This window comes from Choloepus didactylus (assembly GCF_015220235.1).
Source record: "Choloepus didactylus isolate mChoDid1 chromosome 23 unlocalized genomic scaffold, mChoDid1.pri SUPER_23_unloc1, whole genome shotgun sequence".
NCBI classification, from domain to species: Eukaryota; Metazoa; Chordata; class Mammalia; order Pilosa; family Megalonychidae; genus Choloepus; species Choloepus didactylus.
The window spans coordinates 2,812,460-2,836,940 of record NW_023637590.1 but is presented as its reverse complement, the minus strand read 5'-3'; the positions used below and the strand labels follow the sequence as shown (position 1 = coordinate 2,836,940).

Genomic DNA, 24,481 nt, shown 5'->3' with positions numbered 1-24,481 from the left:
CGAGTGGGCAGGGAGCCCCTGTCGGGCGGGGTGCACACCCGGGTGTGGGTGCCGGGGCCGCCCCGCCATGCTGCAGCCCTGGAACGCGCTTCCAGAATGTCGGTAAAATGAAAAATCAAAACCAAAACCAAAACCCTGCCCAGCAGTGTAAGAAAGGGTGCCCCAGCCTGAAATGGGGTGAGGGCTGGGATTTCACAACCCAGAGGGGAAACTATGCAGCGTTATTGCGTCAGGCAGGAAGCAGCAAGTCTAAAGGGGAAGCAGGGAGCAGACAGTGATGGACGATGGACGGCAGGGGAGGAGGTAGGCGGAGGACACCAGGGAGGGGTCCCCATTCTTTCCTTGTCTCCCCCCAGGCCCCCGTGGGCTTGGAGACCTGGCCAGGGTCGCCCTCTCTCTGGGGTCTTGCCGGACCCCCGGCATCGTGCCCGCCTCCTGCTTTCTGTGTGAAGGGAGCCCCCAGAGCTGGACCTGCGGCCTGGAGGGACCCTGGGGGCCGGGCTTGGTGAGGGGTGGGGGTCATGGGATTCCCGATTCCCTCCCTGGGTGAGTGCTGCCTCCATCCCACACTGCTCGGACCCCTCTGTGCCAGGCGGGTTCCCTCCCCCACATCCGGGAGGCAGCTGTGGGGGGCAGTGGCAGGGGTGAGGTAAGGGCACCCACAGAGGGGGAGGGGAGGGCAGGGCCCCCAGTGGGAGAGCACAGGGCGGGCTGAGCCTGCAGCAGGAGCAGGGTGGGGGCAGCTGTGTCGGGGCCCCTCTGCTCTGCTCCAGGGGGCCCGGGCTCTGGCTTCCGCCGTGACCCCCCACCCCTCCATCAAGCGGCTGACCCTGCGGGACAACGGGCTCCGTGCGGTGGGGGCCTTGGCAGCTGCCCTGAGCACAAGCAGCTGCCTCTGTGGTAGGTGCCGAGCCTGGGGTAGGTGGGCGGATCAGGGATGCAGAGCCCCCTCCCCAACCAGGCCTTCTCACCTGGGCCTGTGGGTGTCAGTGGGAGATGGAGGAGAGGCCTCATCACAGGTAAGGTGGGGAGGGGGTGGGGTCAGACCATGTCCTGCACCTGACCCTCCAGACCCCAGAAACCCCCCTCTGTGGCTGCCCAGCACCCCCTACCTGTGGCTGACCCCCAAGGAGCACTGCACTGCCCAGATGCACTAGCAGGAGGGTCATCCTGCAGCCGGGGTCCTGGGACACAGAGAAGGGGTGATGGCACCAGAGAGGAGGGGGTCTTGGTATCTGCAAACTGGGTGGCTGCCAGCAGCAGAGTTGCGTTGTCTCAGGGTTCTAGAGACTGGACGTCCAACATCAAAGGCCGGCAGGGCCCTGCCCCACTGAGAGCTGTAGGGAGGCCCCGTCCTTGTCTGCCCCTAAACTTCTGGGGTTTGCTGGCACACCTTGGCCTCCCTTGGCTGGCAGCTGCAGCACCTCGCTCTCTGCCTCATTGTCACACGGCCTTCTGCTGCCTGTGTCCAAACTCCCTTCTTCTTAAACAGACACACATCACGTTGGACTTGAGCCCCCCACCCCATCTGCTTCCTGCCTCTTCTTAACTAAATCGTGGGCGCGGGGCCTGCCCGAGGAGGGGCTGCACCTGGTTGAGCTGTAGCCAGGTTTTGTATGTCAGCCTGTTGCTATGGTTTAGGCCAGGGTTGGGGTGGGGATTCCCATTGTCCCCACTCTGGCTTAACTCCCCCTCACCCCGTTCCCCCCACCTGGCTATCTCACCTGATGCTTAGGGTTGGGGCCCCTTCTGCTCGGCCCGTCCTTCCTGCTCTCCATCTGGCTCTCTCAACAATGGCTCGATGCTGACCCTCCATTTGAGCGGACTGACCCCCCTGGCCGGCCCAGAGTGCCCTCCTCTAGCCTGCCTCAGTTCCCCCTGAGAGAGTAATGCACCCTAATCTTAAGGGGAAGCTGAGGGATGAAGTCTGTCTTCTGGAGCTTCTTCCTGCTGTCATGGCAGTGTCCCTGTCCCCATGGGGGTAGATCTCTCTATCCTGGGAGAGGCAGGGAGGGGTTGGTCTGGGCCTGGGAGGTCAGTGTATTTGCGAATCAGCATGAGTTTATCATGAAAAGCCTGTAGCCTGTTGGAGAGAAATTTGGCAAGAAGGTTGAACAAGCAGGGACCAGTAAGAAAAGGACAAGGAGGGAAGCAAGAATTCCCACAAAAGGAAGGATCCAGGATAGCAGTTTAGGGAAATTGGGAAGAGGCCAGGCTTCATTAGCATGTTCTCTTAGCCTCACTGCTTGATCCTGTAGGTCTTGGATGGTCCCTGCCACTTCGTGGGATTTGCTCACATTAAAGCAGGTTTCTTTTTTTAGGATGTTCCTGCCTGGGCAGTGGTTACTCTGTCTAGTGTGTGCTCACCTGTTTTGCAAAACCGCAGCCGCTGGGGAATCTGTTTGGGTTTGTAGGAGTCACAGGGATTGACAGGCTGTGGTGCAGCTTTTTGAGAGTTCTAAGGACAAGTTACCATAAACCTGTTGGCTCCCACTATGGCTGCAGTTCTGTCCCAGCAGATGTAGATGTTCCTAAGGTGGGAGAAGGGGTTTTAGTGAAGGGTCGGCCATTTTAGTCAGCCTGTGGGATGCAGTAAGGGGTAGAGGCATTTCCCGTTGTTCATCACCACTGAGAGAGTGGGGGTCAGGGAAAAGGGGGTGCAGAGCCTGTTGAGAGAGGAGGAAGGCTTGAGTGTGCTGTGGATCCACATGAGAAGAAAATTCCACTATGTGGAGGAAGTTCATGAAAATCCTCCAGTGAGGACTGGGTCACTGTTGCCAAGGCCAGTCACTCCCTATCTGCTGGGCTTGGATTGTTCTGGTAGAAGAAGTGAGTCCAGCCCCTGTAATGGGAGTTGGGCAGGCAGTGTGGACAGGTTCTGCAGAGTTTAGTTTTTAAGGTGGATAATGCTGTTGTCTGGCTCCCACTGTGATCTTTCCCATGAGCCCCCTACATTAGAGAGGGGACAACATTTTCCTAAGTGGGGGGTGTTGGGCACTGAGGGGCTACAGGTGGGGCTGGGCCTGCTGTGACAATATGGAGAAGATGACTCACAGTTCAAGAGGTTCCCCTAAGCCCTATTTAGTGGAGTGACAGCACCCGGGGCATCAGGGGACTGGCTGCGGAAACAGCACCACTCAGTGATGGTGGGAGACTCGGTTCATCCCCTTCTGGGCTAAGGGGCCTGCCTTTCTAGGTCTAGAGTTTCACTCCTCCAGGAGAGACCCAGAAGACAAGATTACAGACTTGGGCATCCAGGGACCCCAACCGTGAAGCACCAGAAGAGGAGGGTTAGACAACACACAGAGGGGAGAGAGATGTTTCCCAGGGGGCAGTGACATTCCAGCACAGGGCCCCCCATAATGATGCAGAAAGAGGGATGTCAAATGCTGCTGTGAGCTAAATTGCTTGATACGTCCTGAAGGAGGAGGGGCAGACATTTAGTTTTGGAAAAGTTTTATAGTGTGGGATTGGGTTAAGAGGCAGAGTTCCCATTTTTGGCTGGAATGGGGTGTGCTGACACGTTGGTTCCCTGACTTGCCCACATCCAGCCATTTGCTGTTTGGAGCTTGGCAGCCTGTCCTGCCACCCCAGGAGGGGGTGGTCCTCGGCTCTGGCTGGTGCTGTCTGCTGAGAGATGGGGTCCGGGACTCATGAGGTGGCTGTGAGGAGGGCTCTTAGCTTTGTTTTTCCACAGGAGTTTAATCCTCCCAGTGGCCGGCAGGTGCAGGATTCCCTCTTGTCAGGGGTGCCCGTGGGGTCCTGGAGGGAAGGTGGGTCCTGGGAGGGTGAACCCAGCTGGGGATTCCTCTGACTTTACCTGCTGGGGGAGTGACAGGAATTCCTGAGTGAGCTCCTTCCATTTGGCTCCAGCTGGGAGCCAGGCCTGTTTTCCTGCCAGGTTTTTTTGTTTTAATTTTATTTTGATATAAATTCAAAGTTACAGGAACAGTTGGAAAAATAATACAAACCCCACACACAGCACACCCTGACCCCCCTCCCCCAATACCCTGATTCACAACTTTAACATGCTGTCACACCACTTCTTTCTTTCCCTCCCTCCCTCCCTCCCTATCATCCATCATCTGTTGCTCTGTCTTCTGAACATATGAGAGCAAGCTGCACACATCCTGGAGTAAACACTGCAATTCACATATACAATTCCCGTGAACAAGAACATTCTTCTATGCAATCCCATTAAGCACAGCTGAGAAGTTCAAGAAATTCAACATTGATACAAAGCTTCAATTCTGTATTTCCTTTTTTTTTTTTTTCTTATGTCCCAACCATGTCCCTTTGAGCCTCCTGTCCTCCATCCTCAGATCCCATCCAGGAAAATACTTGGCATTCAGTTGTCATCTATTTAGACTGTCTTTTTTTTTTTTTTTCAATTGTGGTATCATATACAACCTAAATCTTCCCATTCCACCCCCTCCCTAGCATTCCATTGGTGGGATTAATCACATTTAGAATGTTGTAATGCTATCACCATCCCACCATCCATTACTGGAAATTTCCATTCCCCTCAAACAGCAGCCCTACACTCATTTCTTAACTCCCCATTGCCCCTTCCCCCACTTCTCGTGACCCATTCTCTACTTTTCATCTCTATGGTCATATTCTCTGATAATTTCTTTGTGTTTACTGTGGGGCTTAAATTTAACCTCTTAAGTCCACAACAATCTTGTGTTTCTTTGATACAAACTTAACTTCAATAGGACACATAAACTATGTTCCTATACTCCTCCATTCCCCTGCCTTTATATAGTTCTTGTTAAAAATTACATTATTTTACATTGAGTCCAAAACCATTGATTTGTTATTAGAGTGTATGTATTTTATATCCTGTAAGAAGTAAATAGTGGAGTTACAAATAAAAATTATTGACTTCTATTTGTATTCCATTGTGGTCAGAGAATGTGCTTTGAATATATTCATTTTTTTCAAATTTATTGAGGCTTGTTTTATGTCCCAGCATATGGTCTCTTCTGGAGAAAGTTCCATGATCACTAGAGAAAAATGTGTGTTCTGGTGATTTGGGATGTAAGGTTCTATATATGTCTGCTAAAATTCTCTATATCTCTCTCCCCTTTCTTTGTTCTCTGTTGGTAGGGCTCCCTTTAGTATCTGAAGTAGGGCAGGGCTTTTATTGGCAAACTCTCTCAGCATTTGTTTGTCTGTGAAAAATTTAAGCTCTCCCTAAAATTTGAAGGAGACCTTTGCTAGATAAAGTATTCTTGGTTGGAAATTTTTCTCTCTCAGAATTTTAAGTATGTCACACCACTGCCTTCTCGCCTCCATGGTGGCCACTGAGTAGTCACTACTTAGTCTTATGTTGTTTCCTTTGTATGCGGTGAATTGCTTCTCTCTTGCTGCTTTCAGAACTTGCTCCTTCTCTTCAGTATTTGACAGCCTGATCAGAATGTCTTGGAGTGGGTTTATTTGGATTTATTCTATTTGGAGTTCGCTGGGCATTTATGCTTTGTGTATTAATATTGTGTAGAAGATTGGGGAAGTTTTCCCAACAATTTCTTTGAATACTCTTTCTAGACCTTTACCCTTCCCTTCCCCTTCTGGGACACCAATGAATCTTAAATTTGGATGTTTTATTTTATCTATCATATCCCTGAGATCCATTTCAATTTTTTCATTTTTTTCCTCTGTTCTTTCTATTGTTCCTTCATTTTCTGTTCTGTGGTCCTCTAGAACACTGAGTCATTGTTCACCTTCCTCTAATCTTGTATTATGAGCATCCAGAGTTTTTTTAATTTGGCCAACAGTTTCTTTTATTTCCATAAGATCTATTTTTTTATTTACTCTTGCAATTTCTTCTTTATGCTCTTCTAGGGTCTTCTTCATGTCCTTTATATCCTGTGCCGTGTTCTCATTCTTTGAGTGTAGTTCTTTGATTAATTGCACTAGGTACTGTGTCTCTTCTGATAATTTGATTTGGGTGTTTGGGATTGGGTTCTCCATATCGTCTGGTTTTATCATATGCTTTAAGATTTTCTGTTGTTTTTTCCCTCTTGGCATTTGCTTTGCTTGATAGGGTCTTTCAAGTTATAAAAAATACCAATCTCTAATTTGTCAGAGCTACAGCTTGCTGGCATACACTTTCTTCAACTAACCAGCAGATGGCATCTGCGAGTCACCGATCCCCCCAAGTCAGTTCTCCCCAACTTTGTCTTTGTGGTGTGTGGGTGTCTGGTTCTTGAACAAATTGGTGGACTAAGTTTGGGTTTGTTATTGGAGCTGTCTGCCTTGTATGTGGGGTGTGTGTCTGGGTGGTTAGGGAGGCAGGACAGCTTTAATATTCAAACCTCCCAGGCATTCCTGGAGATTCAAAGCTGTTGCAAGAGTCTAAGCCTTCATTTCAGTCTTGCCACAGATTTTCTCTGCTGCTGACCCACAAGTCCCCAGCATTGATGTGGGGTCCCTGGGAATTCCGAGTGGGCCCCCCTTCTCAGCCGTGCTCTTCCAGGACCTCTGCCGAGGGAAGGCTGTTCTACGTCACAAGTGCGTGCCATCCCTCAAGGGAAGCCCCGGGCTGCTGGGTCGTGCAGGGGCACTCCCAGCCTGATGCAAAGATGGCTGAATGGGGCATCTCAACCCCCCTTTTCACACAGCTTTGCCTTCGCAGCTCCAGGACAACTAGCTGTGGGTGCACCGAAGGCCACTGTCCATGGCCGATATTGTGGTGTGTGTGCAGTGCTGTGGGACACACTCCCCATCAGACTGGGTTTCCTGGTGTGGCTCTGGGATGTGAGTCGAGCCCTGGGCAGGAGTGTCACCAGCATGCTGGGGAGCCAGCTGCAAGTGGCATGGTTTGTGTCTCCTTTTTGCTCTCCCCTCTGCCCCTGTGGCCCTGAGGAAATCAGCAGCAGGCTATCCTCCATGCCAGACACCGAGAGGTTGGCACAGCCCGCTCCTGCCATGCTTCACTGCATGGTTCTCACCATCGTGACTCCAGCTGCTCCTGGGTTATTTTTTTTTTATAAGGAACTAGGCCGTCTCCAAAAGCCAACCCCTGGTTTCCCCACACAGCAGCGTGGCCGTGGGACTTCCCGCCAGCTTACTCACTCATTTCAGAATGCAGACTCCTGGTTTCACCAAGTGCACGGTCCCTGTGAATTTAGCAGACCTTGTCCAGCTGGTGCATCACTGAAACTGGTGTTCTGGGTCACTTTCTGGTTTTTATCTAGTATTTTTCACGGAGGTGTTTTTTTGCCCTGTCTCACCTAGCCACCATCTTAGCTTCTCTCCTGTCAGGTTTTGACTTGGACACGGTCCCCAGGTTTTACTTTACAAATGGGCAAGCCTGGTCCTGGGGCTGGAAGGAACTGGGCCCCTAAGTCCTGTGTCAACTTCTGGGTGATCCTAGAGAAGTAAAGCACTTAGTTAGAGGATGAATTTCGGGGTCTAACATTAAATGTGGATTGAAAATCATCTCCCATAAACCATCTCAAAAGGGCTCAACAGGAGCAGCTCTTCTGGAGCTAAGCATGTTCTAGGTTTCCCAGGAAAGATTTGCTACCCATGGTGGATGGGTTTCTTGACATAGTATGGGTCTGTTTTAATGTTTGGTGGCTCTTTCTACTATCTTGGAGGCCTGAGGTCTCCAGGTACAGGGGAGGGGACATTTTACATCAATGGCTGCAGCCACCCCTTGGGTGATTTGGATAATGAAGTCTGACCTTTATCACTTTGGATGGAAACAGGCAGCCCAAATCTGGGATCATTTCTTTCAGGAGGAGCTTAGAGACAGTGTGAGCAGTTTCTGTTTGATTGAGGAATGTTTCTATCCACCCTGTGAAGTATCTACAGGGACTAGTAAGTACTTGAATCCTTGACAAGGTGACACATGGGTGAAGTCCACCTGCCTGTCCTCTCCTGGGTGGGTTCCCCATCTCTGCACTGGGGTGTGAGGGCTGGTGGCTGGGCGAGGTGCTGGAATTTGGGTTGTTAATAGCAAGGAAAACACAACTCTGAATTACCTTCTTAATGGATTTGCCTAAATTCTTTCCTTCAGGTACTTTCCGTGCTAGAGTGGCGAGGGCCTCCCTGCCCAGGGGGGTGGCTGGTGGGGGCTTGGATGACCCTCCACTGCCCCTCACTGGGCAGGAACACTCTCCCTTCTCAGACTAGCCATCCATTTGGTGATACACACACCCTGTTTCTTTATGAAGTTTATCTTCTTCCTGGATGTAGACAAGAGTCGTAAGGGGAAGAGAGGGGTCAGGGTCTAATGCTAGCACAGAGAAGGGTCTTGTAGCTGCTTTAGCAGCTTTGTCTTCTCTGCCATTTCCTTTGGCTGCCAGAGAGTCAGGGTTCTCAGACCCTGGGGAGTGGATTGTACAAACTTCCTGAGGAAGGAGCACAGCTTCTAGCAGGTAAGTTGTTTCTTGTCTGACAGGAGACTTATCATTAGTGAGCAACCTCTTTCCCTCCAGATAGCAGAGTGAGTGTGCAGTGGGAGAAACTGACATAGAGTCCGGGTAGAGGTTAACCCTTTCCTGGCTGCTGGCAGTAACCCCCTAGTAAGGGCTAAGTGTCCGGCCTTTGGGCTGAGGTCCCAGAGGGAAGAGGCTTTGCTTCTATGGCTTCCTGCATGGAGAAAGTAGCATATCCTGCTTTACTTACTCTCTCTTTTACAAAGCTGCTCCCGTCTGTGAACTGCTCTCACTCTGGGAAGTCTACAGGATGGTCTTGTGAGTCTGGCCTATAGAATAATTCTGAGCCAGTGTCTCTGTGCATGAGGGCTCGAGGAGTGAACTCTCTTGGTCTGAGCTTACTGGCCATAGAATGGCTGGGTTCAGGGTGGTACAGAATTGGTTTTGAACCTCCATTGTGTCTAAGGGTGGGCTTTATACTTCAGGAGCCTACCATGTGAAACCAACTCATGTCCTTTTGCTTCTAGAATGCCCCTGACTTTGTGGGGTATGTATTGTTAGAGTTTGTCCCACATTAACATGGTGGCTTGTTTGAAAAGTGAGGCAGTTGCCCTGACTGCAGTGACAAAGCCATGAGCTGCATCATCTAATGGATTTGAAAAGTAGCAACAGGTCCAGGAATGTTGCCAAGGACTTGCACCAAGACAGCCAAGGCAACTGATTACTTGCCATCACAAATACAATAAAGAGCTAGTGTAATTTGGGCAGGCCTGGGGCAGGCAGGCTGGTGAGAGCACTTTTGAGGGTGGGGAAGGCAGTAGCCTGTTCTGTCCCCACTCTACAGGGGCATTGTCTACACCCCCAGTGGTCTCATGCAGAGGCCAGGCAATTTCTTCAAATTGTGGTATCCATATTATGCAATACCTTGCAATTCCTAGGAAGGTTCTTAATTGTATCTTGGTCTCAGGGGGGTGGTACTAAGAGCATAGCTTGAATTCTCTCAATTGATAAGAAGTCCCTAAGGGAGGCTGCCCTGTTTGGACTCCAAATTAATAAATCATCCACACACTGAAGGAGAGAGGTAGACTCGAAATGGAGGAGGGATAAATCCTGGGCTGTTGCATCCCAAAAATATGAGGACTGTCCCTGAGCCCTTGGGGCAAGCCTGTCCCAGTGAGCTGGATGGGGGTTGTCTCCCTGGGCCCTTACCACTCAAAGCCAAATAGAAACTGGGAATCTGGATGTAGAGGGCTGCAGACGAAGGCATCCTTTAGATCCAGAACTGAGTACCACCTGGTGGAGCTCCGAATGCTATTGAGCAGTGTTCTAGTTTGCTAATGCAGCCTGGTATGCAAAATACCAGAAATGGATTGGCTTTTTTAAAAGGGGGTTTATTTGGTTACACAATTACATTCTGTGTGTCCAAGGTAACACATCATCAATTGCGTACCTTCACTGGAGGATGGCCAATGGTGTCCAGAAAACCTCTGTTGGCTGGGAGAGCAGGTGGCTGGTGTCTGCTCCAAAGTTCTGGCTTCAAAATGGCTTTCTCCCAGGATGTTCCTCTCTAGGCTGCAGTTCCCCAAAAATGTCACTCTTAGTTGCTCTTGTTTGTCCTCTCTTAGCTTCTCTGGAGCCAGAGTCTGCTTTCAGTGGCCATCTTCAAACTGTCTCTCATCTGCAGCTCCTCTCTCAGCTCCTGTGCATTCTTCAAAGTGTCCCTCTTGGCTGTAGCAAGCTCACTCCTTCTGTCTGAGTTTGATAGTGCTCCAGGAATCAAGACCCACGCTGAATGGGATGGGCCACATCTCCATGGAAATTATCTCACCAGAGGTATCACCTACAGTTGGGTGGGTCACATCTCCATGGAAACACTCATAGGGTTCCAATCTAATCCCCACTAAAACGTCTGCCCCACAAGATTGCATCAAAGAATATGGCTTTTTCTGGGGGACATAATCCATTCAAACTGGCACAAGGAGGGTTTAAGGGTGAGGGACTGTGGGGTGGAGGGAATGACAACGTGATTTCTGGCTCTAAGATCCTGCACCAGCTGGTAAGTCTTATTTAACTTTGTAATGGGTAGAATAATGGGAGTCCTGCAAGGGGGCTGGCAGGACATAAGAAGGCCTGGTTTTAGAAATTTTTGATAAGGGGTTGAATAGCTTTAATGTCCTCCTGCTTATGGAGGAACTGTCCCTTGGGAAAAGCAGGTCTCTCCTCTGCTGGATTACAACAGGGGGCATGTGAATTGCTTTCCCTGGCAGGTCTGTTTCCCAGATTTTGTGATCTACTTGATTTCTTAACACTGAGGAAAGAGATTCTGGAGTGCTCTCAGCCTCAGTCAACACCATACTTAATGCTAACATATTTTCAATGGGGCTCTCAGGTTCTTGCTCTGCAGACAGCCTGTGACTTGGATTTGAGCACCTAATGCTTTCAGTAGGCCTCCTCCTAGATGTGGCGTGGGATGCTCTGGTATTGCAGGGTAGAGGTGGGATGAAGGCTGGAGCCTGAGGCTTCCCATTTAGTCTCACTATGGGAAAGGTTTTAGAGGAGAGGGGGTCAGAGGGAGGGGTTAAGACAGAATAGGTGTTTCCCGTATCAGTTAAAAATTTAATGGTCCAAAGGGTAAAGGACAATATTGACTGTTTCAAAACTTCAACTTCTGTGAGAGACCAAGGGAAGAGAAGTTTCCTTGGTGCAGGAGCTATGTTTTCTGCAGCACACTAAATAATTTAACTTGTATGGTCAGTTTATTCAAACATCATAATTACATGGAACTTTGAATAGGAGGTGAGATCTGGTAGATTTGACAGGTTAGCATGAAATTCTCATACATCCAAAAGTAATTTGGACAGGGAATGAGGATATTCTTGTAGGGGAAATATTCCCTTGGCTACTGGGGAAGAATGCAGAAATGTTGGACTTCCCCACCTGGGTTGGTACTGGGGCTCTCACAAACTTTGAGGAGTGACAGTTTGGGAGGATGAACTCTTGATCTGGCAGCCCCATCAATCCTGGTCAGGGGCTGCCACCAGGGCTTTGGGGGAGGCCTGGCTCTACATGGGGGCCTGATGCACTCTCAGGCCCACTGTCCTGTCTTCTCACAGCATGGACAGAGCCGTGGGGCTGTCTCCATCCTTGGGGCTCCTTTCATCCTTGGGCACACTCTTGCTTCCAGGGCCCTGACTCTCTGCCTTGATGACAGGTTCCTGGTGGCTTCTGCCCTGTGTGACCCTGAGGTGGCCGCTCACTGTTTACAGCTACAGCTCTGAGCCTTGTCTAGTTCCAGTCCCTCCTCGCTCTCTCCTCCTCTGCCATCCAGTTCTGGTTATTAAAGACAGAAGAGGCAGTCTTCATAAAGACATTCATAGGTGTTTGAAGTTCTGAGGATATTTGTTGCACTTCTCTCCTTATGTCTGAACCTGACTGTCCTGTAAAGTAGGTTTGAACATGATGTTTCCTTCCTCAGAGTCTTGGTCTACATTGGTCTGCTCTTTCACAGCCTCCACTAGTGTACTCTGAAACAGAGCAGGGTTTTCCTCATCCTCTTGGGTTATGCTCTGAAGCATGTTGTAATTTACAGGCTTAATGATACATATTTTCATGTCTTCTATTAGGCATGTCCTCATATGGTTCCTTCCATCAGATCTCATTGTCTCCTAGGATAGTTCCAGACATGGTCTATGCTAGGGACAACTTCAGTCCCATCAGCTAGGGGAAGACTAAGAACCAAAGGGCACATAGCATGGAAGGAATCTGTCCCAAGTGGCATGACTTACGAGGTGCAGTTTCAGTGAGCAGGTGCCCCCTGAGAGGAAGATGACTTTTTTGGCGTCCTGCCACAGTCACTAGAAAGATGTTTCTGAAACCCTGTTGGTACTTGAGGTGAGCTCTGGTGCAGCCAGGTTTTCTTGTCTCAAGAAAGAATTCAGGGAGGCGGGGCAAGATGGCAGACTGGTGAGCTGTATGTTTTAGTTACTCCTCCAGGAAAGTAGGTAAAAAGCCAGGAGCTGCGTGGACTGGACACCACAGAGCAATCTGTCATTGGGAATACTTCATACAACACTCATGAAAACGTGGAACTGCTGAGATCAGCGAAATCTGTAAGTTTTTGCGGCCAGGGGACCCGCGCCCCTCCCTGCCAGGCTCAGTCCCGGGGGAGGAGGGGCTGTCAGCTCCGGGAAGGAGAAGGGAGAACTGCAGTGGCTGCTCTTATCGGAAACTCATTCTACTGATTCAAACTCCAACCATAGATAGACTGAGACCAGACACCAGAGACTCTGAGAGCAGCCAGCCCAGCAGAGAGGAGACAGGCATAGAAAAAAAACAACACGAAAAACTCCAAAATAAAAGCAGAGGATTTTTGGAGTTCTGGTGAACACAGAAAGGGGAAGGGCGGAGATCAGGCCTTGAGGCGCATATGCAAATCCCGAAGCAAAGCTGATCTCTCTGCCCTGTGCACCTTTCCTTAATGGCCCTGGTTGCTTTGTCTATTAGCATTTCAATAACCCATTAGATCTCTGAGGAGGGCCATTTTTTTTTTTTTTTTTTAAATCCTTTTTGCTTTTTCTAAAACAATTACTCTAAGAAGCTCAATACAGAAAGCTTCAAAGAATTGAAATTTGGGCACGTCAAGTCAAGAGCAGAACTAAGAGAGCTCTGAGACAAAAGGCAATAATCCAGTGGCTGAGAAAATTCACTAAACAACACAACTTCCCAAGAAAAGGGGGGTATCCGCTCACAGCCACCATCCTGGTGGACAGGAAACACTCCTGCCCATCGCCAGCCCCATAGCCCAGAGCTGCCCCAGACAACCCAGTGTGACGGAAGTGCTTCAAATAACAGGCACACACCACAGAACTGGGCGTGGACATTAGCCTTCCCTGCAACCTCAGCTGAATGTCCCAGAGCTGGGAAGGGGGAGCAGTGTGAATTAACAGAGCCCCATTCAGCCATCATTTGAGCAGACTGGGAGCCTCCCAACACAGCCCAGCAGCCCAGAACTGCCCTGGGGGGACGGCACTCACCCGTGACATAGCACAGTCATCCCTCAACAGAGGACCCGGGGTGCACAGCATGGAAGAGGGGCCCACTTGCAAGTCTCAGGAGCCATACGCCAATACCAAAGACTTGTGGGTCAGTGGCAGAGACAAACTGTGGCAGGACTGAACTGAAGGATTAGACTATTGCAGCAGCTTTAAAACTCTAGGATCATCAGGGAGATTTGATTGTTAGGGCCACCCCCCCTCCCCGACTGCCCAGAAACACGCCCCACATACAGGGCAGGCAACACCAACTACACACGCAAGCTTGGTACACCAATTGGGCCCCACAAGACTCACTCCCCCACTCACCAAAAAGGCTAAGCAGGGGAGATCTGGCTTGTGGAGAACAGGTGGCTCGTGGACGAAACCTGCTGGTTAGTTAGAGAAAGTGTACTCCACGAAGCTGTAGATCTGATAAATTAGAGATAAGGACTTCAACTGGTCTACAAACCCTAAAAGAACCCTATCAAGTTCAGCAAATGCCACGAGGCCAAAAACAACAGAAAATTATAAAGCATATGAAAAAAACAGACGATATGGATAACCCAAGCCCAAGCACCCAAATCAAAAGACCAGAAGAGACACAGCACCTAGAGCAGCTACTCAAAGAACTAAAGATGAACAATGAGACCATAGTACGGGATATGAAGGAAATCAAGAAGACCCTAGAAGAGCATAAAGAAGACATTGCAAGACTAAATAAAAAAATGGATGATCTTATGGAAATTAAAGAAACTGTTGACCAAATTAAAAAGATTCTGGACACTCATAGTACAAGACTAGAGGAAGTTGAACAACGAATCAGTGACCTGGAAGATGACAGAATGGAAAATGAAAGCATAAAAGAAAGAATGGGGAAAAAAATTGAAAAACTCGAAATGGACCTCAGGGATATGATAGATAATATGAAACGTCCGAATATAAGACTCATTGGTGTCCCAGAAGGGGAAGAAAAGGGTAAAGGTCTAGGAAGAGTATTCAAAGAAATTGTTGGGGAAAACTTCCCAAATCTTCTAAACAACATAAATACACAAATCATAAATGCTCAGCGAACTCCAAATAGAATAAATCCAAAAAAACCCACTCCGAGACATATACTGATCACACTGTCAAACATAGAAGAGAAGGAGCAAGTTCTGAAAGCAGCAAGAGAAAAGCAATTCACCACATACAAAGGAAACAGCATAAGACTAAGTAGTGACTACTCAGCAGCCACCATGGAGGCAAGAAGGCAATGGCACGATATATTTAAAATTCTGAGTGAGAGGAATTTCCAGCCAAGAATACTTTATCCAGCAAAGCTCTTCTTCAAATTTGAGGGAGAGCTTAAATTTTTCACAGACAAACAAATGCTGAGAGAATTTGCTAACAAGAGACCTGCCCTACTGGAGATACTAAAGGGAGCCCTACAGACAGAGAAACAAAGACAGGACAGAGAGACTTGGAGAAAGGTTCAGTACTAAAGAGATTCGGTATGGGTACAATAAAGGATATTAATAGAGAGAGGGAAAAATATGGCAAACATAATCCAAAGGATAAGATGGCCGATTCAAGAAATGCCTTCACGGTTTTAACGTTGAATGTAAATGGATTAAACTCCCCAATTAAAAGATACAGATTCGCAGAATGGATAAAAAAAAATGAACCATCAATATGTTGCATACAAGAGACTCATCTTAGACACAGGGACACAAAGAAACTGAAAGTGAAAGGATGGAAAAAAATATTTCATGCAAGCTACAGCCAAAAGAAAGCAGGTGTAGCAATATTAATCTCAGATAAAATAGACTTCAAATGCAGGGATGTTTTGAGAGACAAAGAAGGCCACTACATACTAATAAAAGGGGCAATTCAGCAAGAAGAAATAACAATCGTAAATGTCTATGCACCCAATCAAGGTGCCACAAAATACATGAGAGAAACATTGGCAAAACTAAAGGAAGCAATTGATGTTTCCACAATAATTGTGGGAGACTTCAACACATCACTCTCTCCTATAGATAGATCAACCAGACAGAAGACCAATAAGGAAATTGAAAACCTAAACAATCTGATAAATGAATTAGATTTAACAGACATCTACAGGACATTACATCCCAAAACACCAGGATACACATACTTTTCTAGTGCTCACGGAACCTTCTCCAGAATAGATCATATGCTGGGACATAAAACAAGCCTCAATAAATTTAAAAAGATTGAAATTATTCAAAGCACATTCTCTGACCACAATGGAATACAATTAGAAGTCAATAACCATCAGAGACTTAGAAAATTCACAAATACCTGGAGGTTAAACAACACACTCCTAAACAATCAGTGGGCTAAAGAAGAAATAGCAAGAGAAATTGCTAAATATATAGAGACGAATGAAAATGAGAACACAACATACCAAAACCTATGGGATGCAGCAAAAGCAGTGCTAAGGGGGAAATTTATAGCACTAAACGCATATATTAAAAAGGAAGAAAGAGCCAAAATCAAAGAACTAATGGATCAACTGAAGAAGCTAGAAAATGAACAGCAAACCAATCCTAAACCAAGTACAAGAAAAGAAATAACAAGGATTAAAGCAGAAATAAATGACATAGAGAACAAAAAAACAATAGAAAGGATAAATATCACCAAAAGTTGGTTCTTTGAGAAGATCAACAAGATTGACAAGCCCCTAGCTAGACTGACAAAATCAAAAAGAGAGAAGACCCATATAAACAAAATAATGAATGAAAAAGGTGACATAACTGCAGATCCTGAAGAAATTAAAAAAATTATAAGAGGATATTATGAACAACTGTATGGCAACAAACTGGATAATGTAGAAGAAATGGACAATTTCCTGGAAACATATGAACAACCTAGACTGACCAGAGAAGAAATAGAAGACCTCAACCAACCCATCACAAGCAAAGAGATCCAATCAGTCATCAAAAATCTTCCCACAAATAAATGCCCAGGGCCAGATGGCTTCACAGGGGAATTCTACCAAACTTTCCAGAAAGAACTGACACCAATCTTACTCAAACTCTTTCAAAACATTGAAAAAAATGGAACACTACCTAACTCATTTTATGAAGCTAACATCAATCTAATACCAAAACCAGGCAAAGATGCTACAAAAAAGGAAAACTACCGGCCAATCTCCCTAATGAATATAGATGCAAAAATCCTCAACAAAATACTTGCAAATCGAATCCAAAGACACATTAAAAAAATCATACACCATGACCAAGTGGGGTTCATTCCAGGCATGCAAGGATGGTTCAACATAAGAAAAACAATCAATGTATTACAACACATTAAAAACTCGAAAGGGAAAAATCAATTGATCATCTCAATAGATGCTGAAAAAGCATTTGACAAAATCCAACATCCCTTTTTGATAAAAACACTTCAAAAGGTAGGAATTGAAGGAAACTTCCTCAACATGATAAAGAGCATATATGAAAAACCCACAGCCAGCATAGTACTCAATGGTGAGAGACTGAAAGCCTTCCCTCTAAGATCAGGAACAAGACAAGGATGCCCGCTGTCACCACTGTTATTCAACATTGTGCTGGAAGTGCTAGCCAGGGCAATCCGGCAAGACAAAGAAATAAAAGGCATCCAAATTGGAAAAGAAGAAGTAAAACTGTCATTGTTTGCAGATGATATGATCTTATATCTAGAAAACCCTGAGAAATCAACGATACACCTACTAGAGCTAATAAACAAATTTAGCAAAGTAGCGGGATACAAGATTAATGCACATAAGTCAGTAATGTTTCTATATGCTAGAAATGAACAAACTGAAGAGACACTCAAGAAAAAGATACCATTTTCAATAGCAACGAAAAAAATCAAGTACCTAGGAATAAACTTAACCAAAGATGTAAAAGACCTATACAAAGAAAACTACATAACTCTACTAAAAGAAATAGAAGGGGACCTTAAAAGATGGAAAAATATTCCATGTTCATGGATAGGAAGGCTAAATGTCATTAAGATGTCAATTCTACCCAAACTCATCTACAGATTCAATGCAATCCCAATCAAAATTCCAACAACCTACTTTGCAGACTTGGAAAAGCTAGTTATCAAATTTATTTGGAAAGGGAAGATGCCTCGAATTGCTAAAGACACTCTAAAAAGAAAAACGAAGTGGGAGGACTTACACTCCCTGACTTTGAAGCTTATTATAAAGCCACAGTTGCCAAAACAGCATGGTACTGGCACAAAGATAGACATATAGATCAATGGAATCGAATTGAGAATTCAGAGATAGACCCTCAGATCTATGGCCGACTGATCTTTGATAAGGCCCCCAAAGTCACCGAACTGAGCCATAATGGTCTTTTCAACAAATGGGGCTGGGAGAGTTGGATATCCATATCCAAAAGAATGAAAGAGGACCCCTACCTCACCCCCTACACAAAAATTAACTCAAAATGGACCAAAGATCTCAATATAAAAGAAAGTACCATAAAACTCCTAGAAGATAATGTAGGAAAACATCTTCAAGACCTTGTATTAGGAGGCCACTTCCTAGACTTTACACCCAAAGCACAAGCAACAAAAGAGAAAATAGATAAATGGGAACTCCTCAAGCTTAGAAGTTTCTGCACCTCAAAGGAATTTCTCAAAAAGGTAAAGAGGCAGCCAACTCAATGGGAAAAAATTTTTGGAAACCATGTATCTGACAAAAGACTGATATCTTGCATATACAAAGAAATCCTACAACTCAATGACAATAGTACAGACAGCCCAATTATAAAATGGGCAAAAGATATGAAAAGACAGTTCTCTGAAGAGGAAATACAAATGGCCAAGAAACACATGAAAAAATGTTCAGCTTCACTAGCTATTAGAGAGATGCAAATTAAGACCACAATGAGATACCATCTAACACCGGTTAGAATGGCTGCCATTAAACAAACAGGAAACTACAAATGCTGGAGGGGATGTGGAGAAATTGGAACTCTTATTCATTGTTGGTGGGACTGTATAATGGTTCAGCCACTCTGGAAGTCAGTCTGGCAGTTCCTTAGAAAACTAGATATAGAGCTACCATTCGACCCAGCGATTGCACTTCTCGGCATATACCCGGAAGATCGGAAAGCAGTGACACGAACAGATATCTGCACGCCAATGTTCATAGCAGCATTATTCACAATTGCCAAGAGATGGAAACAACCCAAATGTCCTTCAACAGATGAGTGGATAAATAAAATGTGGTATATACACACGATGGAATACTACGCGGCAGTAAGAAGGAACGATCTGGTGAAACATATGACAACATGGATGAACCTTGAAGACATAATGCTGAGCGAAATAAGCCAGGCACAAAAAGAGAAATATTATATGCTACCACTAATGTGAACTTTGAAAAATGTAAAACAAATGGTTTATAAGGTAGAATGTAGGGGAACTAGCAATAGAGAGCAATTAAGGAAGGGGGAACAATAATCCAAGAAGAACAGATAAGCTATTTAACGTTCTGGGGATGCCCAGGAATGACTATGGTCTGTTAATTTCTGATGGATGTAGTAGGAACAAGTTCACTGAAATGTTGCTATATTAGGTAACTTTCTTGGGGTAAAGTAGGAACATGTTGGAAGTTAAGCAGTTATCTTAGGTCAGTTGTCTTTTTCTTACTCCCTTGTTATGGTCTCTTTGAAATGTTCTTTTACTGTATGTTTGTTTTCTTTTTAACTTTTTTTTTCATACAGTTGATTTAAAAAAGAAGGGAAAGTTAAAAAAAAAAAAAAGAAAAAAGACAAACAAGGAAAAAAAAAAAAAAGATGTAGTGCCCCCTTGAGGAGCCTGTGGAGAATGCAGGGGTATTCGCCTACCCCACCTCCATGGTTGCTAACATGACCACAGACATAGGGGACTGGTGGTTTGATGGGTTGAGCCCTCTACCATAAGTTTTACCCTTGGGAAGATGGTTGCTGCAAAGGAGAGGCTAGGCCTCCCTGTATTTGTGCCTAAGAGTCTCCTCCCGAATGCCTCTTTGTTGCTCAGATGTGGCCCTCTCTCTCTGGCTAAGCCAACTTGAAAGGTGAAATCACTGCCCTCCCCCCTACGTGGGATCAGACACCCAGGTAAGTGAATCTCCCTGGCAACGTGGAATATGACTCCCGGGGAGGAATGTAGACCCGGCATCGTGGGATGGAGAACATCTTCTTGACCAAAAGGGGGATGTGAAAGGAAATGAAATAAGCTTCAGTGGCAGAGAGATTCCAAAACGAGCCGAGAGATCACTCTGGTGGGCACTCTTACGCACACTTTAGACAACCTTTTTTAGGTTCTAAAGAATTGGGGTAGCTGGTGGTGGATACCTGAAACTATTAAACTACAACCCAGAACCCATGAATCTCGAAGACAGTTGTATAAAAATGTAGCTTATGAGGGGTGACAATGGGATTGGGAAAGCCATAAGGACCACACTCCACTATGTCTAGTTTATGGATGGATGTGTAGAAAAGTAGGGGAAGCAAACAAACAGACAAAGGTACCCAGTGTTCTTTTTTACTTCAATTGCTCTTTTTCACTCTAATTATTATTATTGTTATTTTTGTGTGTGTGCTAATGAAGGTGTCAGGGATTGATTTAGGTGATGAATGTACAACTATGTAATGGTACTGTAAACAATCGAAAGTACAATTTGTTTTGTATGACTGCATGGTATGTGAATATATCTCAATAAAATGATGATTAAAAAAATAAATAAATAAAATAAAATGACACCAAAAAAAAAAAAAAAAAAAAGAAAGAATTCAGTGACAAGAGGAATGGAGAGGTCAGCACGGGCAGGCCCCAAGAGAGGGGATGCACCTGGTTGTGCTCTGTCCAGGCTTAATGTGTCAGCCTGTTGCTAGGCTTTAGGCCAAGGTTGGGGGTGGAAATTCCCATTCTCACCCCTCTCCCATCTCAGCTGATTCTTGGAGTTAATATCTGGTCTACTTTACCCTCGCCCCTCCTTCCTGCTCTCCATCTGGCTCTCTTTACTATGGCTTGATTCTGACCCTCCATCTGAGCTGACCAACACCCCTGTCCTACCCACAGTGCCCTCTTCTTGCCTGTCTCAGCAGGGTGGCATGCAGGCAGCACACCCTGGGAAGTAGAGCTGCTTTTGTTCTGGATCCTGGAGTCCTGTCTCAGCTCCCAGGAAGCTCCAGTTTTCCACAGTGCTCCCAGATCCCAGCCCAGGAGGAGCTCCCAGCTTCTGCATCCTGAGGTTTGTCCTCAGTGCCACCTGCCATCCCCCTGGGGACAGGACCTGGACCCCTCCCACTAGATCCCAGCCCTGCAGCAGTTTCTGAATGCCAGTCAGGAATCCCCACTTCAGGGCTGGGTCCCAGGCTGTGGATGGGCAGTCCAGGAGGACTGAAGGCCACTGACCCCATCTTGGCAGCCCCTCATTCCCCTCTCACCCTGGCAGGTGCTGGTGACTGTCTCAGGACCTCCTCTCTGCCACCCACCATGGTCCAGGGACTGCCCAGCACCACCGGCCTGGCGTACTTCTGCCAGAAGCTGAACCGGGTGAAGCCGCTGGAGGAGTCCACTGCGGAGACATCATCGCATCACCACATGTCCCTGCTGGACCTGACCCTGCTGAGCATGGGTAGCATCGGGGGCCTGAGTCTCTTCACGCTCACAGGTGCCATAGCCAAGGAACTGGCCGGCCCGGCCATCACTGTGTCCATTACCTTGGGCACCATGGCCTCCCTGCTGGCTTCCCTGAGCTATGCAGAGTTTGGGGCCCGTGTACCCCACAAGGCCTCTGCCTACCTCTTGACCTACGTGTCCATGGGTGAGCTGTGGGCTTTCCTAGTGGGCTGGGACATGCTGCGAATGTACCTCATTGGTAGCGCCACTGCGGCCTGGGCCTGGAGCAGCTACCTGGACGCCATGTTCAGCCACCACATCAGCAACTTCTTCAAGACCTACCTGGGTGTCTGGCAGGTGCCCTTCCTGGCCCCCTACCCAGAGTTCCTGGCTGCCACCATCCTCCTTCTGTCCTCTGTCTTTGTCTCCTGTGGAGTCCGTGTGTCCTCCTGGGTCCACTGCACCTTCAGGGCCATCAGCCTGGGCATCATCCTCTTCACCACCGTCCTGGGTTTCATCCTGGCCCGCCCGCAAAACTGGAGCTCCCAGGAGGGCGGCTTTGCACCCTTCGGCTTCTCAGGCATCGTAGGGGGCACCACCACCTTCTTCTACGCCTTCATCGATTTCGAGATCATCGCCACCACCAGTGAGGAGGCTCGGAACCCACGGCAGGCTATGCCCAAGGCCATCGTCATCCGACTGTTCCTGGCGGCCACTGCCTACATCCTGGTCTCGATGGCGTTGACCCTCATGGTCCCCTGGCACAGCCTTGACCCATACACAGCCCTGGCTGATGCCTTCTTCCAGCGAGGCTACAGCTGGGCCGGCGTCATCGTGGCGGCCGTCTCCATCTGCGGTGAGAAGGGTGGGCCATGTGGGATCCGGGAACAGGACCCTGGGTGCTGGGGTGGAGAGGAGGCAGCCCCCATGCCCTGAGCCCCCCAGGGGACACTCCTGTTGTGTAACAGAGCCCAGGATTTCTCCAGTTTCAGAGATCCTCCACCCAACCACCCATCCCCCAAATTGTGCCCTGAATGTCCATCCTGGGCGGAGGTGACTCACCTCTCATCAGATTCTCTGACGAGCCTGTGACCGAAACCAGGGTGTCCAGTTGCTGGGTGGGAAGTGAGAATCCAGCACCCCCATGCTGACCCACCCCCCATCATCACCCCTGTTGCAGCCATGACCATCATCCTGCTTTGCAACCTCTACATCGTGCCGCTCTTCATCAACGCCATGGCAGTCGATGGGCTCTTCTTCCAGCTGTTTGCCCCTGTCCGTCCTCACACGCAGATCCCCATGGTGGTCATCTGGGTCTATGGAATCCTCACGGCCACCCTGGCAATGCTGCTGGATTCCGAGGCGCTGGTGCAGTTACTGTCCATTGGAATGCTGCTCCCCTACACCTTCATGGCTGCCAGCGTGATTGTGCTGCGCTTCCGGAAGTCCTCTCCACCCAGGTCCCCAGGCCTGGCCAGCTACAGCCCTGGGACTGAGGTTCCAGCACATTCTGTGGCCCCTGAGCCCGGGCGGCTGCGGCCAGCCCTGAGGCCCTACCTGGGATTCCTGGACAGGTGTGGACATGGAACGGCTGTGGCCTGGGCGCTGGGCCTCCTGGTGGCCTCGGCCGTCACCCTGGGCTGTGTGCTGAACTTCGGGGACTCGGTCCTGCACCTGCCTCGCTGGGGCTACATCCTGCTGCTTCTGTCCAGCGGGGTCGTCTTCCTGCTCAGTCTCGCCGTCCTGGGGGCCCACCAGCAGCAGCACCGGCAGGACATTTTCCAGGTACCTCCCCCAGCCCCTGCACCCCACCCACTTGCAGCCTCCACTGCTGCAGAATGGACAAGGAGGGCTCCAACAGCTGTGGAAGCCAACAGGTCCATTTTTCTGGCACCTGAAGAGGTGGGAAAGGAGGCCCAGCCCTGCCGTTGCCCCCGTAGGTGCCCCTGGTGCCCCTGACACCAGCTCTGAGCATCCTGCTCAACATCTGCTTCATGCTGCAGCTGAGCCTCCTGAGCTGGGTGTGCTTGTTAATCTGGCTGATCATTGGTGAGTGAGGGACGTGGGACCTGATACAGGGAGTGGGCTGTGGGGAAAGGGCACGGTGGGCCTGGGCCAGCCCCTCCGCTCCCCACCACCCCCACCTCCCATCCCTGCAGGACTCTGCGTGTATTTTGGCTATGGCATCCGGCACAGCAAGCTGAACCTGCAGGAGGCCTTGTGTGGAGACAGCCAGGTGGAGATGGGGCAGGCCGTGCAGCCACTCAGCCAGTCACCTGCCCAGGAGCCTGGCCAAATGGAGCAGCCCACTGAGCTATGAGTCTGGACAGGGTTGTCTGTCCGTCCCTGCATTTTGATCCTGGGCAATCTCCAGCAGGCCTGCCTGGGTTGGGGAGCCTGAGGACATTAGGACCTGAGCCCCAGTGCCAAGCTCCAGATCTTCAGGGATGAGCCGGGGACAACCTGGTGCAGAGGATGCTCTGCCCTGCACCTGCCAACTGATCGTCACTAGCTCCAGCTGTGGGTGGGGAGCAGGCAGGGAAGGGGCTTGTGGTCCCAGCAGATCCACAATAACACCTACTCAGCTGTGCCTGTTTCCTGTGCCGTGTCCGCTGTGCCTTTCTTTGTGGCAATGAGTACCCAGCTTCCCCTGGGAATCAGGCGATGGTCCCTGAGCCACAGGGACTCCAAGGCTCTGTGAAGGGGTGGTCAGGGCCAGTGCCCTCTGCCCAGCTCAGCAGGGAGCCACACATGCCCCCTCACACACCCCAGGCACGACCCAGGACTCCAAGAGCCAACAGGGCACCGACATGACTGGGGTCAGGATCCATCCCCAGATCCACTGAGCAGAGGCAAGATCCCAGGGACTCTGCCTGGAAAGGGCTGTGATGTCCAGAGAGCACTTGGCTTCCCAAGGATCCAAGATGGCACAGAGTGTGCCCTGGACCTGCCTGGGGACGGTGAGGCCCAGAACACCATGGGGGTACATGCCTGAGGGCCCCTGCCCACCCAGGCAGCCACAGGTGCACCCACTGCCCTCAGCAGACTGAGACAATCACTGTTTGCCAACTCTGATGTATGTTTCTATTCTCCCAGAGGTTTCACTGGAGGGACAGGGTATTAGTTAGGGTTCTCTAGGGAAACAGAATCAATGAGAGATATCTATAAATATAAGTTTTATGAAAGTGCCTCATGCAACTGTGGGTATCCATGAGTCCAAATTCCATAGGGCAGGCAGCAGACTGGCAACTCCAGTGAAGATGTGTGATGAACTCCTCAGGAGAAGAACTGGCAACTTCAACAAACCCCTCAGGAAATACTTCACTGGTCACCTGAAGAAGTGAAGGTCCTCTGTCTGTCTCGCTTAAAAGTCTTCTACTGATTGGATTAAATCCAGCTGACTGCATTCTCTCATAGTGGTAGACATGCTCTTCATTGACATCATCAGTC

At 48.4% G+C, this 24,481-nt stretch overlaps 1 protein-coding gene across 16 annotated transcripts; it reads left to right on the top strand.

Annotated features, from left to right (window-relative positions):
• On the top strand, nt 1-23,632 carry LOC119524937 (cationic amino acid transporter 4-like). 16 transcript variants are annotated; one of them, XM_037823656.1, is made up of 8 exons: nt 1-303; nt 7,749-7,830; nt 8,319-8,390; nt 20,512-20,660; nt 20,915-21,887; nt 22,212-22,816; nt 22,972-23,080; nt 23,191-23,632. In XM_037823656.1, exons 1-8 carry the CDS (start codon nt 214-216, stop codon nt 23,349-23,351), a joined length of 2,241 nt encoding a protein of 746 aa, XP_037679584.1. In that variant the 5' UTR covers nt 1-213; the 3' UTR covers nt 23,352-23,632. The 16 variants fall into 16 exon arrangements, with proteins under 16 accessions (XP_037679584.1, XP_037679591.1, XP_037679590.1 ...); XM_037823663.1 differs by lacking the exon at nt 8,319-8,390 and having other exon boundaries at nt 2-303; nt 20,515-20,660; XM_037823662.1 differs by lacking the exon at nt 8,319-8,390 and having other exon boundaries at nt 2-303.
• The last annotated feature ends 849 nt before the right edge of the window (nt 23,633-24,481 follow it).